Source organism: Topomyia yanbarensis, chromosome 3 (assembly GCF_030247195.1).
Source record: "Topomyia yanbarensis strain Yona2022 chromosome 3, ASM3024719v1, whole genome shotgun sequence".
Taxonomy (NCBI): Eukaryota; Metazoa; Arthropoda; class Insecta; order Diptera; family Culicidae; genus Topomyia; species Topomyia yanbarensis.
The window spans coordinates 236,234,719-236,254,161 of record NC_080672.1 but is presented as its reverse complement, the minus strand read 5'-3'; the positions used below and the strand labels follow the sequence as shown (position 1 = coordinate 236,254,161).

At 37.8% G+C, this 19,443-nt stretch overlaps 2 protein-coding genes across 2 annotated transcripts in view; one reads left to right on the top strand and one right to left on the bottom strand.

The window, feature by feature from the left end:
- The first annotated feature begins 5,914 nt into the window (after positions 1–5,914).
- LOC131687778 (uncharacterized protein K02A2.6-like) lies at positions 5,915–6,607 on the top strand. The gene has a single exon (XM_058971871.1). The coding sequence runs from the start codon at positions 5,915–5,917 to the stop codon at positions 6,605–6,607; it is 693 nt and encodes a 230-aa protein (XP_058827854.1).
- Positions 6,608–9,327: 2,720 nt separating this feature from the next.
- LOC131690292 (threonylcarbamoyladenosine tRNA methylthiotransferase) overlaps positions 9,328–19,443 on the bottom strand; it is a 187,540-nt gene continuing 177,424 nt past the window's right edge. The window contains exon 4 of the mRNA XM_058975953.1: positions 9,328–9,607. Within this exon, the coding sequence (XP_058831936.1) occupies positions 9,368–9,607 (240 nt within the window). The 3' untranslated portion in view covers positions 9,328–9,367. The remainder of the gene's footprint in view (positions 9,608–19,443) is intronic.

Here is a 19,443-nt window from a genome sequence, read left to right as displayed (position 1 = left end):
CAGAAGGAAAAAAATGCTCACCTTAAACTCCCAAAATCACCTCAAGGGATCGAAACAAGCATAAAAATACCTTCGAAAAAACTTCAAGAACCTAACAGAACACGTCACAACCACCCTATATCCTATATTAAATTATAGGGTAAGGTGGGGCAAATCCGACCGTTGGGTAAACCCGACCCACCTCTGTTATCCCGATTCAGAAGCACTACGCTAACTAATATCAATGTTGTCGTGTAGAGCATCGAAAATAATCATAATGGTGGTATGACAGCATTTTATTAGTTAACATTAAGATGCTCAAACGACAATAAGTGTGTTTTTACAACTTTTGATTTGGTTTTTGTGCATCATTAGCTACATGATATTTCTGATTGTAAAAGTGATTGCATAAAAATGTATGTGGATTTAGATTCTTTGATTAAAGTCTCACAAGGTGCATAGATGAATTTAGTCCAACTTTTTTCATATTTTTTTAAATTGCATCGTAATGAAAAATGACGCGGTGGGGCAAATCCGACCTCTAAATAGTGGGGTAAATCCGACCGCTTTTTTGCTAAGAAAATGTTTATTTATCGAATCGAAATATATTTTTATTGTTACTATTTATTATTTTTTTTGGCGCAATGGTTCATAATTACAAACGAAAGACACAAAAACGTGATGAATATAGTATTCTTAGAGCAATTGCTCCGATGCAAGGGGGAATATCTCTACGTGCTACTGATCCTTACTTTGACATTCCAAGATTGACATGAATTCCATTTTCTTTATGTTACAATAACATTTATTGAATTATCATTGAAAAACTTTGAAATTTGGGTAATATCTGTACTAAATCAACCAAAAACATAGGCGGTCGGGTTTACCCCACCATTTTTGAAAACAGCAAAAATGAACGTTTTCGTAAAACTCTTGCATCTCAAAATTTTTCCAAGATGCGAATAAAAAGCTATATACATAAAGTTGTCCAGAAATCTAACCTTTAGTTTGGTATATAAAACGACTTGATCCGATGTAAAGTGAGCATATTACAGCCAAAATCATTTACTAGGTCGGATTTGCCCCACCTTACCCTACTATATCACATATCATATTAAAGAGACGGAAACAGAAAACAAGCAAACCCCGCACATCCCCGTCACTCAGCGCACACTACACGTTTGAAAGACAAATGAGAGAATCAGTGCAAAGAAAGACGGTGATGATCCAGACTCTCTTTGTCAGGATTGCACTATTCCAATCAGAAAGATAACAAAGCTATCAGAAGAAACAACCCGCCATTCACACGATGACTGTAGGACCCACAAAGTCCAAAAGCTGGCAAACAGAACAGTTTCACCGTATCTACTTGAAGAAATCGACCCCAAACAGTGTGTGTGCGTGACGAACTGCGTAATCCCAAGCCCCCAGTCAAGGACGACGTCTCTGTACAGCCAGCATCACTGCTATGAGAATCAAAACATTAATTTTGAATCGAATGATTAAAAGTTGTAATTTGTTACTAAATGTTGTTTTTCTGAATAATATGGGGTTAAATCATCCCACAAGATGCAAAACGTCGTGTGGAATGCTTGAATATCGTGTATAGTGCCGAACATATTTCTTTGTTTGGGGCTTTATAGCTATAACGCCCTATATATGTAGGTCGCTGTCAAACTCCATATGATGGTATAGGGTTTCCAGGGGGCTGGTAATCCCATTATACATTCTATGGCCGGTTGACACATTGAAAACATTCTAGCCTGTCTCGCCAGTATACAGAACATGAAGGGCATTGCAGGTCAAAACATGAAAAAGGACAACCTATCTTGATTCCAACGAGAGGAAGCATCCATTTAGAACCTCCTATGCATTCACACCCACGCTGCCTCGCAAGCCACATTCACTATCTAATGCTCCACATCCTTACACCCTCCCACCACCACACAACCAGCCACATCATTCCACTAAGACTACGGAATTTAAAATATTGTTAAGGCTCAAGTTACGTCAAGGCTTGGTAGTGTGCGTCAGAAAAACTGTGCTCAGCCCCGCCACCAGACCATCCATTCAAACCCTTCGAAAACTCTAAAAGAAGAACATCAGTCGATTCACCAGATCACCACGACTCATGCAAAATACCTGCTGGAAAAAACTTAGCCGAATGGTGCTTTTGAAAAAGTGACTGTGGTTTTTTCATTGCGCAGTTGTATTGCGTACCCCAGTACGGTGTGGTAGTGCCACCCACACCACCCAGAGTTCAAATCTAACACATGCTCGAAAAAGGTAACTTGAACCTTAAAATCGGTATTACTAGAAGCTCCATTAGTATTGAGTATGGAAATCGATACAAACACCGACAAATCGGTACACCAGGTAATGCTGAACCACACGCCACTCAATGGTGGGCCTGGTTAGGGCCCCGTACACGAGGCGTTAGTGATTACTGAGTAGTAATGTGTTGGAGACGTGGACATCCCTACAACTCAATAGGAATTGCTGGGCTCACTGGTGGCAGCCCGCCTGTCACTCAGTTGACGCACCGAACAGCATCCGGTTAGCTGTGTCAGAATGTAAGATAGTTCAGTAGCAGTAACACGCGTTTTTAATCACTGTTTTGTCCGCGTTATATTTTAATAAAGTATATATGTACTAACGTATGGATCGTGTAATCGTCTCTATCGGTCACCTCCGAACACGACCCACAACAGTGGCGACGAGATTTTAGTAAAATTGGCGATCGAAAGTCAATATTTATCACCCACGTGTAAACGGTTCCAGTTCGTCTTCCGCCGAAGCATCCTACCAGCTCTTTCAGCAGCTAATGCAGCAGCAACAGGTATTCATGCAGCAGCAGCAACAACAGTTAATGCAGCAGCAGCAAGATTTCTTTCGGAGTGTCATCTCATCAATCATTATTCAGGTCCCTCCAAACCCTGAAATGATTCTTGATTCACTAGCAAACAATATCAAAGAGTTTCGCTATGATCCGGATGAAAACATAAGCTTCGCTGCACGGTACGGCAGATACGACGATTTGTTCGAGTAAGACGCTGGACGATGAAGCGAAGGTCCGCTTGCTCATGCGAAAACTCGGATCATCTGAGCACGAAAGATATGTTAGTTACGTCCTGCCGAAGGACTACAAATTTACTGATTCAGTTGAAAAACTAAAAATTCTTTTCGGCGTTGCAGAGTCCGTCATCAGTAAACGGTATCGGTGTTTGCAGGTTACCAAACAACCGACCGACGATTACGTCACATATGCTTGTCGAATCAACAAGACCTGCGTTGAATTCGAGCTGAGTAAACTAACCGAGGAGCAGTTCAAATGTCTTATGTTTGTTTGCGGACTAAAGTCGGAAGGAGACAGTGAAATACGAACGCGGCTGCTGTCGAAAATTGAGGAACGCGATGACATCACTCTCGATCATCTTTCGGAAGACTGTCAGCGATTGCTGTGTCTAAAGCGGGACACGGCAATGATCGAGTCATCAGCATCACCGTCATCGGTAAATTTCGTCAAGCGAAAACAACAATTTTCAAAGCATCAACAGAAACCGCCAGTGGAGACAGCCGGACCCGACAAAAACATTCCCTCAACGCTCTGCTGATTCTGTGGAGGAATGCATTTCGTTCGAGACTGCACTGATAGGAGCCACAAATGCAAAGATTGCGGTATTGTCGGACACCGTGAGGGTTATTGTTCCACTGCCAAGCGAGCATCCAAAACCGGTAGAAACAAAAAGCACCCGGGATCGTATGCTACAAAAAGCGTAAGTCTTGTGATTAATACCGTCAACAGAAAGCGCCGTTTTGTTACAGTATGTTGAACGGTGTGAATGTGCGTCTGCAGTTGGACACGGGATCTGACATAAGTATCATTTTGAAACGTTTGTGGGAGAAAATAGGTAAACCACCCACAGTACCGGCAAACGAACGAGCCGCAACAGCATCAGGCGACCGCTTGCAGTTTTTGGTTAAGTTCAGTTGTGACATTTCGTTCAATGGCAAACAACATACCGGTCAGTTTTACGTTGTTGAAAAACCACTTTACCTTCTTGGCATCGATTTGATGGATGCATTCGATCTATGGTCGCTGTCCATTAGCGCGTACTGCAACAACGCACAGTGGATCCACTCCATACAAAAGCTGGACAAAACTTCAAAAGTAGTTTAAAATGTCTAAAAATATCATCTAAGGGAAATTTTGGGGCGCTGAACTCGATTTTGATTAAATTAGGATGCTAAAATGAAAATTAGACAGCCTAGGGTGGCTCCAAAAGTTTTTTTTTAATTTCGCAAAAGTGAATTTTATTAACTTCTCAAGACAGATACTTCGTAAGTAAACAGAAACATTTTGATTTCCTAGGATAGTCCTTAGTAACGAGTTAGCTAGGGTGGTTCCAATTTATCGAAATATGCAGAATAAAAAATGATGTAATTTTATACATTTGTTTGTAGATCTTCAGTCCAATCTGAATACCATCGTAGAAAAAACATTCCTTCATAGCTCTTTAAGAGATAATCCTCATGTACTAATTTGTAAACGTATGCGTTTAGAATAGTTATGAAAAATAGCATATCTAAAGGTGTTTGATAGAATTCCTTAAATGTTTGTTTTTTGGTTTATTTAATCATAGTTATCGTCAAAGCTATTAAAAGATGACGCGTTTATTTGATTTTGATGAAGATCTCAAATCATGCCCTACTATGCTCTATTCACAGTTGCTCATACGATGCATGCTCCAGCTAAGCCGCTCAATACTTTTCCATTGATTTTCAATTCCAATGATAATATGAATATGAATCTCTCCTTGTGGGTACTGACTTGGTTTTTCGTACGAAAATATCCTGAGCATACTTTGCACTGCATGTGTATGCTTTAAAATAGAGACGTGAGCGTTTTTGCATGAAGCTCTCGTCAATTTGGAAGTGAATTATTGAGGGAGATTTTGAATTTGATTGTTGATTGTGATAGATTCAATAGGGAGTTTGCACTTGAAAATAAATGTTGCATTACTGGCCAATAACTAAAAATCGGGTAAAAAGAACACTTCCCATACTCACGTGTTTACCTTACATCGGTCACCAGTAAAGCTAACGACCAATAGCTACCAAAGAGATAGGATTCGTGGAAAGATATGATAATAGTTGCAGCTAGTTTGCCTCGTTGGCTTTTATTATTTGATCTTTTCTATACTGCAGATAACTGTGAAAATGTAGAAACACGAGTCATAGTTGCAAGACGGTTAAGGCATACTTATATTTGTATCAAGGAAATCGCCCAAAACCCTGAATTTACAAGCAGCGTTTAGAAAAAGAAATCCACCGGTGAATAATAATGCAAAACATGAAATTAAAAAAATACCACGCGTCTCCACGAAAAAACTAATTTTACAAATGTTCAAATATCAACCTTTGGCGCAAAACGGCGCAAGATGGCACTATGATTTTTGAAAACTAGATAAAATTCTACGTCAGTTGTACTAGATGAGATCCTTCAACACGCTTTTTCCGATAAAGAGATGACACTCTGAATGTAAATAAGCCCGCGTTAAACAATTTAGTTATATTGATTTTATTGGTAACTTTTTAAATACTCATTATTTCTCAAATCGAAATACACCATTGAATTCCTGAGATGATTTTCTATTAGAAACGCCTATATGTGTTGATAAATTATCATTGTAGTACCTATTAAAGCGAGATGAATTAGAATGAACAAAAACTTTTTGTCACTCGAATTCATGCAGATTTTCAAGACCTTGTATGGTTCAAAAAAATGTAGCACTTATATTTTTCAATCGATTGACTCGAAAATTTGGCGAATACAGATTTAGGTAATGTACATTTAGGAAAAAATATAAAAAAATATGAAAATCGACAATAAATTTTGGAGGTTTTGGCCAGCCCGGCCCCACTGTGCAACGTCATGGTCTCTTCTGGCACTTTGCAGTCACTCAAATCAGCATCCCAGAGTGTGTTTAGGAACGAGCTGGGGTTGTGTACGAAAACAAAAGTGAAATTGGAACTAATACCAGGTGCAACTCCAGTTTTTCGTGCAAAGCGTCCAGTGGCTTATACGGTACATAGCAGTGTGGATAACGAACTCGACCGACTGCAACGAGTAAAAATCATCACACCGGTAGACTTTTCGGATTGGGCAGCTCCCATCGTTGTCGTCCGAAAAACAAACGGATCTATTCGTATTTGCAGTGATTATTCCACCGGTCTCAACAATGCCCTGCAATCGCATCAATATCCGTTGCCGCTACTGGAAATTTTTTTCAACAAATTGGCTAATTACACAGTGTTTAGCCGAATCAACCTGTCGGATGCATTTCTGCAGGTAGAAGTGGACGAAAGCAGCCGTGAATTGTTGACCATCAACACCCATCGGGGACTTTACCGGTACAACCGTCTGACACCGGGAGTCAAAGCAGCACCGGGAGCATTCCAGCAGCTTATCGATATTATGCTGGCAGGCAGGCAGGTCAACACCAAATACTCTGGTGAGAAGGCCTACCTTATCATCGGAGTCATCGTCACAGTTATCAATATCGTCTTCATCATCTTCAGACATCAGTCAGTCAAGTTCGACATCAGAATTTCAGTCTGCAAATGAAGCCGATTCAGCTGTTCAGGTACCTCGCCGCTCTTCGCGTGTCCGAAGAGCTCCGCAATAGTTTGATCCCTATCAGCTGTATTAGGAGGGGAGATGTTGGAGACGTGGGCATCCCTACAACTCAATAGGAATTGCTGGGCTCACTGGTGGCAGCCCGCCTGTCACTCAGTTGACGCACCGACAGCATCCGGTTAGCTGTGTCAGAATGTAAGATAGTTCAGTAGCAGTAACACGTGTTTTTAATCACTCTGTTTTGTTCGCGTCTCTATTTTAATAATATATATGTTTTAACGTGTGGTAGTCGCACCTGAAAATACGTTTGGACTTCGAGTTAATACACTAGCCTCATTCTGCTTATGGAATCAGCAGGTATCCGTATTTCTGAACATGGCATAATAGAATTGTAATTTTATTATTTATCAGTGTGCAATCGGGCTGTATCAACAACCTATTTTTGCAACCTATGTGCAATAACTGTACGCCTACCGTCTCTCCGTTGCACTTGACAGTGTGTGCAGTGCTTTATGGTCACACCTACGACCGCGCACCCGGCTTCTCATGAGCGTTTTGGCGGCTCAGAGGTGTCCTTCAATGTTGCTCAGGGATACATTGGTCCTATACACATCCATGCATACAGGCATACATACGGGCTTACATTCATACATACATACAAACTATTTGGCGAAAGTTTAGAACGTGTAACGTCGTGTCATCTAGTCTGTCATCCTATGAAAAATCATCCTACCATCGCCTTGGGGTCAACGTCATATTGGCAAATTTCGCATTGAATCCGCTTCTGTCTCTTCCTAATCTCCTTTTTGTCTCCTAGGTCCGAAGCGGATCAATCGACTATTAATTGAAACGGTAAAGATACTAGCAGTATTAGTCCTTACTCGCGAATACTTTTCCTACAACTGTGCTGTTTTTTTCTCTATCTTATAACATAACTCGATTATCCTTGTTCTAGTCAATATACATATTCATTGCATTATGGACCAGGCAAACCCTTAATTTTTCTATTAGAGTAAAGTGGGGTAAAAGTGCGCGTGGGGTAAAAGTGCGCATAGGACTTTTAAAAGCACACAAGCGCTAGAACCTGGCAACTCTGTATGGATTTAGTGTATCATTAAGTCAACTAATCGCACATATAAGCATGAAAGGTTTGAATATAGTGGCTTGAAATTAAGGGGGAAGGACCATTTTTCGCTGATTTGATTTTATTTTTTGAATTTTGGAAGTCATAAATTAGCTGTTTGAATAAATCAGGATCTATAAAACTACAGCACCCTAAAAATCTTCAACATATGGTTCGTTGCGAGATATATTTGATTTCATGAAAAAAATTCAGTAATTTTCGTAACAATTGAATAAGTTAAAAAACTGACAGTGGGGTAAAAGTGCGCATAGCATATCCGCCCCAAATCAAAAGACGCGAGTGAAGCTTTTTATATAAAAATTGAACTAATTCTTCCATGATTTAAAGAAGGGACCAGCATTTTCAATAACTGCGAGCTCACCGGTCAAATTACGACTGATATGAGCGGTTTAGGAACAAAAGCATCAGCATAACTGGTTCCAAGGAAAAATATAGAGTGCCGAAAGCTCAGAGTAATTAAAAAAGATCCAAAAAACTATGAATATGTGAATAAAGATGTATTTCCAATATAAATAGCATATTCGCAAGAATTCTTGTAGTGATCTACCCAACTATGACAAATAATGATGTTACCAGGGGTGACAGTTTGATCATGAACCACATTGTCTAAAAGATGAAACATCCAAGTTTTTTCAACATAATTGAAAACTGATCAACATCAACCGAGGCAGAGGGAGGGGTACTTTTTAGTTATGAAGGAAGAGTAAGAGGGGATGGATATCCTAAAATTGATTAGTGATGATGATGATGATAGATTGATATCATTTATGAATGGTCCCCCGGTGATATATTTAGAGCAGGCAATCCAATGAAAAATAGGATTGACAGGATTTTAGTGCGCTCTTGGCGCCTTGTGTCACATCTTCATGTTTATTATACATACTAAGAATACCAAAGCATGTGATGTGATGACCGCAAGATTAGAGAAACAACTCCTCCCCTTCCCCCCAACATGGCATAATTGAATTGTAATTTATTAATTAATTAATCGCACGGTAACCTGTTGGTTTTACCATTACTCAGGTCAAGAATAGTATTGCTATTAACCAAATCTTTCAGATCCATAGAATATTCCAGAGCTTAACAGATCTTCCTGTAGAAGCATTTGTTGCACAAAACAGCGAAATCAAGTCACTTCACCGACGGTCGGTGATCAGGCAGTTATACTGGAAAAGACTGTCTATCTCATCTACAATCGTTGGAGCAAACTTTGTCGTCAACCCGAAAGTGCGAATTTTAAACAGTATTCTGATGGATAATGTCATTGTTGACGAAAAGTGAGTATTTTTCCTTCTTTTTCTTTTTTATATAAAATGCATTTACAGTGTGACAATGGAAAACTGCATTATACGTGAAAAATCAGACATCAAAAGTGGTTCGATTCTGCGGAACTGTCTAATTGGATCAAATTATGTTGTACCAGTTAACTGCCGCTAGAAGCATAACTGTCCCATAGGAATCCCTATACACATGGGACAGTTATGCTTCTAGCGGCAGTTAATACGATATAAGAAAACCAACATTTGTCCCATTCTGAAGGTTTTATGGAGATTTGGAATACGAGTTTCAAATGAATAAAACATTTTTATTTTGAACAGTGTACATTATTCAAAACTAAAAGAAAGCAAGTAACAACGATATAAAAGAGCTATCCCACAGGATATCACGGTTAACAGTGCTAACGTCCAGTAAGATTTGCTTACTCTCGCATCTAAATTGTTCTCAGTTACGTTGGCCTTCTCGCTTATGTTTCCATTGGGTAAGTTTGCACAATTGATCCAGTCCTTTTCGTCTTGGGCTATCTCTGCTAGCATGCTGAATTTTGTGATGGCTACGACTCTAACCTAGAAAGAATAAAAGTACCATATTCAATTTACTGTAAAAATACATCGTTTTGCTTGGTTTTATTTTTATTGTCATTTATTGGCGTTGCTAAGTTTAAAGGGCTCAGTGCAAGAACGGCCCAAGTCCAAAAATATCAAAAGTGGGCTAATCACAAATTATTGTATGTTGTTATATAATGAATGTAATGACACCGACTTCTGACCAAAAAACTTGATTTGAATAAATATTTAATAAAAATATTGTTTAGCATTCGAAAAAATCTTCGAATATTCAAAAGGAAGAGCGGGCCCAAGTCGAATTGGGTACATCATGTCAAACTTTACAGTTATAACGTTCTCTATTCGATACATGCATTTTTATATTGAATTAATGTCGGATTCGTCCCAATCTCCGTTCGAAGGATTTTCAGAATGGGGCCGTTTATATATCACGTGGACAAAAAAATCATCATTGTTTACTCCTTCCTCCCCCACCCTTGGACAAGCGTGGACAATTCCTGTATCCCTACCATCTTCCAGACGATGTCCACGTGGATTGCAAAAAATTTATTTTGGGTGGTTTCATAAATAGAAATGGATTTTTAATTCTAGGGGAAATTTTTACGAAGTGCTGAATTTAACCACAGAATAACATAGAATCTCTTTGGGAAACTTCCATAGAAATGTCTCATTTGTGAACGACATTGTAATCTATTTGACTTTCGTTTTAAGGTTGCACAGAGAATGCGTAAAATTCGCAAACGAAAAAAGCAGTTTTGTTCCACACCGTATGTCAGATCTTCATAAAAATCAATCAGCGTATGTAGAATGTTGTTACTGTACTGCTGATTGATTTTTATGAAGATCGGACATACGGTGTGGAAAAAAACTGCTTTTTTCGTTTGCGAATTTTACGCATTCTCTGTGCAACCTTAAAGAGTCATCATTAGAGATGCACCGAATAGTACTATTCGGCTTTCAGCCGAATAACGAATATTTAATGTTTAATTATTCGGCGTACCGTATATTCGGCTTAAGGTAAAATCGGCCGGCATTCGGCCCGAATATTCGGTGCATCTCTAGTATTTTGTATATACCTATGCATTTTCTTTTATTTTGTTTCTTTTAAATATTTCATGAATATTAGACCATTACTTGTCATATTCGACACCATATGGGACCATATAAAGACCATCCTAAGGTCCGCTACAATTAATCAACCCCATAATGCACCATAAATATACCATAGTAAGGTCCTTTGAAAACAACATGATTGATTTATACCACAAATATTTTTGAAAAAAAAACCCGCGTTGATTGGAAAATCCGCGTAAAAAACCGCGTTAATTTGAAAATCCGCGTAAAAAACCTCGTAAAAACCGCGCAAAAAACGCGTAAAAACTGAATGTGCTTTCCAGAACTGGTTTTTAGGTCCATTGAATTAAATCAAAATGAATACTACCAAAAAAACACCAATGAGTGTTTCGTCGATTAATATACTCATTTATAATATATGATGTTGTGACTTCGACTAACCTTTCAATGTAGGAGTCTTTTTTTAAAATATTGGAATAAAGGATTGATAGTTTTTAAACGATAATAACTGTCATTGTACTGAACGGAATTGCAAAATTTTTGCACCAAAAAATTTTCGAAAAAAAAATTTTCTATAGCTTTCCAAGAAAATTTTCTTTTCTTTCGGGACTTTGCGAAGTTGGGTTTTGAAATTTCCTGAACTTATGCAACCAACCATTCTTTTATACGTTACTCAGCGTTCCCAATGTTCCAAATTATTATAAAATCTTCCAGCTTTTTCTCAACTGCACAGGCATTCGTTCAGGCCAAACATTTTGCCAGATTTTTTAAATTTTGCCAGATTAATCCAGATATTCTAAATTCTACGTTACACACCATCGGGGACGCCATTACGCGAGTTTTATCTGGCACAGCCAGAGTTTTTTAGGCTTCCAGCAAAAAGTCAAACCTCTTATTCTATCAGATTTTTAAATTATAGAAGTTATTGCACACAAATTTTAGAAATCTGGGTCATATTTTACCATACAAAAATCGATTAATAACCGTTCTATGAAGAGCAAAACTTGTGCCAAATTTCGATGACTTGGAGGTCGCTGTCAAATGACAGATTTTGCCAGGCATTTTTAATTGAACTGCCAGATTTTCTTTAAAAAATAGTGGCAACTCTGACGTTGTTTCTAATTTCACTCCAATAATTATGCTGACGAAAATTGCCCTGAGAACAAATTTACATCAAAAACAAATAAATCACACAGCAATTTGAACGTTTGTTTTTTTTTTCAGTGTAGGTCTGGTAGAACAGAAATATTTGGAAAAGGTATTATATTCTAGAAGTTTGAATTTGTGTTGAATTTCTATTAAACTTTAAAATGCTGGATGCATGAAAAAACTTGCGTCAAGTCACGGGTCAATAAACAAACTCGGTTGAAAATTGTGATAGTTATGTAAAAGTTTATCAATTACTGAAAACCTCGCTGATATCGTTCAACTAGTTTTGAGAATGCTCTCATACTTATGATCCATACTTTGAGTCATAATTTCTTTTTAGATAAATCAAGCTGGGATTTATCCTTAAGTGGGAATTCGATATTAAGTCTTAGGTTCGCCAGTTTTTTAATGGAATAGTTCTTCTTTTTGAGAGGTCCTCAAAAACCTGAACATTCTACTCACTCCACATTCTGCAAATCTGCTTTGTTCGCGCTATTGCAACAAATTCTTGGCGCATAAACATTTTTTTATTTCTTACTCATGAGCTGAAAGAATAGAAAATACTGATGAAAATTGGCACAAAAATCAATTTTTATCATGTTTTATGTCTACTTGAAGTTCTTAAAAACATACTTTACTTAACTCATTGGATTATGCAATTCTCCATGCGATGAAAATTGAAGAGATTATATTATTTAATTACAGATCAAAATTTAAACTGAATCAGATTAGTTTTCCGGTTGAAATGAATAAAGCTCTTTCAAGTGGATTTATATATATATATATATATATATATATATATATATATATATATATATATATATATATATATACATATATATATATATATATATATATATATATATATATATATATATATATATATATATATATATATATATATATATATATATATATATATATATATATATATATATATATATATATATATATATATATATATATATATATATATATATATATATATATATATATATATATATATATATATATATATATATATATATATATATATATATATATATATATATATATATATATATATATATATATATATATATATATATATATATATATATATATATATATATATATATATATATATATATATATATATATATATATATATACTGCTGGTCAATAAAATAGGTGTGAGATAAAAATACATGAAATTTTCAGTTTTCTCTAAAAATATTTCTATATTCAAATATTTTATAGTTAGGCACAGTCGTAAATATGAAAAAGAACACTTTTATTTGTAAATTAAATGTTATGCTTTATCGTAACTCTTTCTTCTCTATGAAATCCAAAAAAGTACCTGGTCAATGAAATAGGTGTATTGTAATCCATTGCATTAAAAATTTTCAAATCCAATGATTTTAAGACTTCAACATTTTTAACAACTAGTAACCTGTGTAATCTCCCTTATTCAACCAAATTTTATCCATTTGTCTTGACATTTAGTCATTCAAACGCTGATAAGTTTCCGTTGGTATAGAGTAGCATTCCTTTTAAGCTGCTTCCCACAAACGATCCTTATTTGTGAAATTTCGATCGAATAACTTCTTTTTAAGTACATTCCGTAAATTTTCTACGGGATTGATGACAGGAGATTGGCATGGTCCGAAATTATACTCACTTTACTATCCCGAAATCATTCCTTTGCATACTTCGATGTGTGTTTTTGGTCAATATCTTGCAGAAACTGTCATGTAAAGGCACGTTATCTTTGGCATATGACTGCATGACATCCTTTAGGATGTCCATCCTTTAGCCTTGCATTCGAATCTTGCCATTATAGTGGCGTTGCGAAGAATAGGACCTGCGCAATTCCACGAGAAGCAAGCTCCAAACCTCATTGTTCTCGCCTCCGTGCTTTACCATATTTTGCGTGTGTCGCAGATCAAACTATTTGCACTTTGGACGTTTAACGTTTTGTTGTGCATCGGAGGAAAACAGGTTTACCTTTGATTCGTCCCTCCGAAGGATATGTCGCCATTTTTTGATTCCTTCTGAACCAGGCCTATTAACGCTGTTGAAAAGCAAATTGCATTTTTCTTCAAAGGCTTTGGCTTCGAAATAGTGGAACCTTCTTAGCAATTCTTTCTGGAAGATTGGAATTTTACGACCTACAGCGAACTGTTCTCGGACCTGCCACTTTTCCAATTTGTGCTGAATTGGTTTTGGATGACGCGAATGGATCAGATTTCGCTAAAATTGCAATACGATGGTCAGCTGCTGTAGATGTTTTCTTGGGTTTTTTGCGTGTTTCCTTTTTTCAAAGGTTTTAAGGCATTTGTAACGAAGTTTTCGGAATACTGCAGTGCATTCGCGATTTATTTATACGTCTTATCTTCTTGAACAAAATTTCTTAGCAAAACTCATTCCACTTGAGTACAGTGAGATGCTCGACCCATTCTATAACAAATCTTTGACTTATTCAACATTTGAATACATTTATTAACACGCAGAATTCAAACTTCACCAAATAAAACGTATAATGGAATCATGTAAAATAATAACACGTTAATATATTTCACACACCTATTATATTGACCACACGAAAAAGCCTGCGGTAGTCTTGTTTTGCATCTTGACAAAGATTGCAAATATAATCTGCGCCAACAACCCACTAGTAACTTGACAGATCCCAAGGCTTCTGTGTGCGGTAGGTGTGACTGAGACTGCTGCAACTTGGTATGCGTAATTGAGAGAAAAACAAAATAATCTATCACACACCTATTTTATTGGCCAGCAGTGTATATAGCGTGAGCGATTTTTTAATACAACAATCGCCTACTACCTTCGTCACCGCACCGAACACACCATCTTAGCGGGGGATTTTAACTGCGTACTGCGGTTATGTGATGCGACGGGAAACAACTCTAGCCCTGCTCTACAAGCCACCGTTCAACAATTGCACCTTCACGATGTCTGGCAGCATCTCCGATCACGCGAGATCGAATATACGTATATTACGCACAACGCTTCCTCCCGGCTCGATCGTATGTATGTGAGCGCAGGCCTCCGAAATCAGCTGAGATCGACAGCGGTCCATGTCTGCTGTTTTTCGGACCATAAAGCCGTCACTGTGAGAATTTGTCTTCCTCTCTCGGACAGACCGCATGGTCGTGGCTTCTGGTCACTCCGTCCCCATCTTCTAACCGCTGAGCACATCAACGAGTTTCAAATACAGTGGCAATACTGGACTCGTCAGCGCCGAAACTTCCCTTCGTGGATGGAGTGGTGGTTGTCGTGTGCCAAGCCAAAAATAAAATCTTTTTTCCGATGGAAATCAAAAATTGCTTTCGATGATTTCTATCGTGAACAAACAGCGGCTTTACGGCTTACTACGCCAGGCATACGACAACTACCAAAACAACCGTTCGATGCTCACCACCATCAATCGACTGAAGGCTGAAATGCTCACACACCAGCGTAACTTCTCTGAGATGTTTATACGAATCAACGAAACACATGTGGCGGGAGAACCTCTCTCGACGTACCAGCTAGGGGAACGAGTGAGACGGAAAACAACTATCGAGCACCTACGGACCGAGAGAGACGAAGTCATCGATGATTCGGCTACCATCCAGGATCATATGGTTCAATATTTCACCGACCTGTACGCACGTGGCGAAGTGGAAGAAGAAGAAGAAGATGGTCCCTTCCAATGCAACAGAGTGATCCCTGAGCACGACCCCGCAAATGAAGCCACTATGAACGAAATTACGACGACTGAAATTCTGACCGCAATCCGCACCAGCGCATCCAGAAAATCACCTGGTCCCGACGGTTTGCCAAAAGAATTATATCTACGAACATTCGACGTCATTCACCGCGAACTGAACCTTATTTTAAATGAGGCAATCAGATCAAATTTACCCTCACAGTTCCTCGATGGTGTGATCGTGTTGGTCAAGAAACGTGGTGCAGGGGAAACCGCGCGTGCGTACAGGCCAATAAGTTTAATCAACTATGATTACAAAATCCTCTCTCGGATCCTTAAGCAGCGTCTCGAAAATGTACTGCAATCGCATGATGTACTAACCGACTCACAAAAGTGCTCCAATTCCGACAAAAACATCTTTCAGGCCACCCTTGCACTGAAAGATAAAATTGCTCAGCTAAAAGCAAACAAGCGAAGAGGCAAACTGGTGTCGTTCGATCTCGACCACGCGTTTGATAGGGTGGACCATCAGTTTCTCTTTCGTACCATGCGTGCGCTTGGATTTAATACTGCGCTGGTTGAGTTGCTTTCCCGTATAGCAGCAGTTTCTTCGTCACGGTTGTTAATAAATGGACACCTTTCTGCACCCCTCCCCATTCAGCGATCGGTAAGGCAGGGAGATCCTATTACGATGCACCTGTTCATAATTCAGCTGCACCCGTTATTGAAGAGTTTGGAACAGGTGTGTGGAGCTGACGTAATCGTTGCATATGCGGACGACATCAGTGCTATTGCTAGCAGCGCAGACCAGCTGAATGAAATGCGGGTTTTATTCAGGCGGTTCGAACGCGTAGCTGGTGCCCATCTGAATGAAACAAAAACCACAGCTATTGATGTGGGTCTAACGACAAATCCTATAACGGTGCCATGGCTTCAGACGGACAACAGCATTAAAATCCTAGGAGTAATTTTTGCCAACTCGATCCGATTAATGGTCTCATTAAACTGGGACAGTCTTGTCACGAATTTCACACGGCAGGTATGGATGCACTCGCTGCACACTCTGGCTTTACATCAAAAAGTGACGCTGTTGAACGAATTTATTTCGTCTAAAATGTGGTACATGGCAGCAAATCTACATCCGACGGCAGCGCACGTGGCAAAGTTAACTGCTACTATGCGCTCCTATCTTTTCCGTGGTTCATGCGCAACGGTTCCGATGCAACAACTGGCACGCAGTAAAGACGATGGTGGTCTAACTTTGCAACTACCAGCGATGAAATGTAAAGCGCTGCTAATCAATCGCCACTTACAGGAGATCGAATCCATTCCCTACTACTCTTCCTTCCTCAGCCAAGAAAATCCCCCCCCCCGACCAAGCTCTCTTCCCTATTTGAAAGTTATCCTAGAAAATATTGCAACATTCCCTTTTCAAATCCGCACACACGCTTCCGCCGATCTCATCCACCGCTTCTATATTGAACGCACAGACCGAGCTAGAGTTGAAGCTGCCAATCCCGCAGCAAATTGGACACGGATATGGAGAAATATAGCATCTCCAAAGCTGCTACCTAAACAGCGCAGTGCCCTGTATAAGTGGACAAATAAAAAGGTCCCGCATCGGCAACTTTTACACACCATGAGACGAACGGACGGAGAAAACTGTACACACTGTGGTGAACAAATCGAAACCTTACAGCACAAATTCTTTGAATGTCGTAGAGTGGGGAATGCGTACACTCTCTTTCAACAACAACTATTGGCAGTGACTGGAGGACGGCGGCTGCTGGTAAATTAATTTTTGATGCCTTCACTAGAGCGATTCGAGGTGACAACGAGAACAAAGGTTCTGAAACTATTATGTTGCTACATCTCGTTCATTCAAAATAGTCAAGATGATAGGGTAGATGTGGATATTTTAGCCTTTAATATCCAAGAGACATTAGTTATAAATTAATATAAACTAATTTTAAACATTGATAAAATGACAAATAAACGTATTTTACAAAAAAAAATGAGCCTATTAGCCATGTTTCTATTATCACCCTACCCATTTGAAGCCGTTGGTTAGAGCAGTGTCTGCCATCTTTGTTCAACGCATTGAGTCAAATGGTAGCGCAACAATAGGGGCACTCGATTCGAGTTTTCATTGTGCTCAAACACGAGAATTTTACTGTTTTCAACGCATTTATGTTATTATATTGGTTCTTAACAACGAAGCAAAGCGGTTGATGTCAATTTTTACGCATTCCATTGATTGTAAGGCAAGAAATTACCGAATTAGTGAGGCACATTGCTTAGTATGGTGAAAATAGGCTCATCACCCTATATATATATATATATATATATATATATATATATATATATATATATATATATATATATATATATATATATATATATATATATATATATATATATATATATATATATATATATATATATATATATATATATATATATATATATATATATATATATATATATATATATATATATATATATATATATATATATATATATATATATATATATATATATATATATATATATATATATATATATATATATATATATATATATATATATATATATATATATATATATATATATATATATATATATATATATATATATATATATATATATATATATATATATTCTGACGTAAAATTGGAACAGAAACCAGTTATTTTTTCATCAGCAGCATTTAGGTCGTTAGCTTTTCTAGCAATTATTTTACATGATTCAATGCGTGATCATCAAATAAATTTAATTTTTGAATAATACGGGTGTGAAATTGAACACATTCTTTCTACCCCTATAGCAATATGCTACCGAGTACACTAGAAGTTTATTGTATTGAAATTCGGTCTGCATGATTATTATAAAGAGATTTTCAATATGCATTCCGAATGAAATAAAATCATCAATTACCTGGGCATCAAGAGTAAATGAGATAAAACTGGCGTTTTTCTCCATACGTTCAACTTTTATCATACGTTAAGCCGTTTCTAGAACTTCTTTCTGTGAATTGAATAACCTAAAGTGTCCAGTCCAGGGCCGCTATATAATACAGGAAATCATTCTATCAAGAGCAATGTTTCGAATTCAGATCCCTTTGGTCTTTAAACGTTGATCAGAGTATAAACTCGCAATAACAAGTACGAATTTTAGCAATTTCAGCATTACATTCATTATGTCATTGTTACCAATCAAACATTTTCGACACATGAACATGAACTTGACAGTGTGTAGGGAAAAATCGAAGTGCTTTAATTGTGTAAGCAATGGAAAATTTGTGGTGCAATGTATGGTAAAACTATGGGGCGAATTATGGGTTACACATGGTATAAGTTGTGGTAGTTCAGTGGGGTAAACCATGGTCTAGTGAGAGGGTAATGTATGGTTTGGTAATTTACAATGGTAATGGTACAATGCACGGTTTAATAATAGGGCAATGGATAGTCTAGTTAAGGACTATCTGTGGTCCTACTATAGAGCAAATTTCGGTCGTTCAGTGGAATAAACAATGGTCCATTAATGGTAGTTCGCATGGTCTATCGTTACAATCCACTATACCGAATCATAGTGTTTTGAGGGGTTCAATGGACCATGTCCGTGGTCCTCGTCCTTGGAAACTATGGTTATTGTATGGGATACTTCATGGGTGGATCCCATTTCAAGCACCCATGCTAGTGAGGGTAATTTTTGGGGTATTGCAGGGGAAACACCCATCTTTTTTTCAGACCATGCGATGGTGTTTCTGTGGGTTTTCCATTTGCTCGGGTATTCGGCTAAAATAAAAATTGGCTGGTATTCGGTCGACCGAATATTCGGTGCATCTCTAGTTATCATAATAACACAGAGTTGATACAGATAAATTGACAGATTATTGAGTTGGCTGGTGTTTTTAACCCTT

Excerpts from the sequence above, each read along its gene's own strand:
- LOC131687778 (XM_058971871.1), top strand. The coding sequence starts at position 5,915 with ATGGTCTCTTCTGGCACTTTGCAGTCACTCAAATCAGCATCCCAGAGT.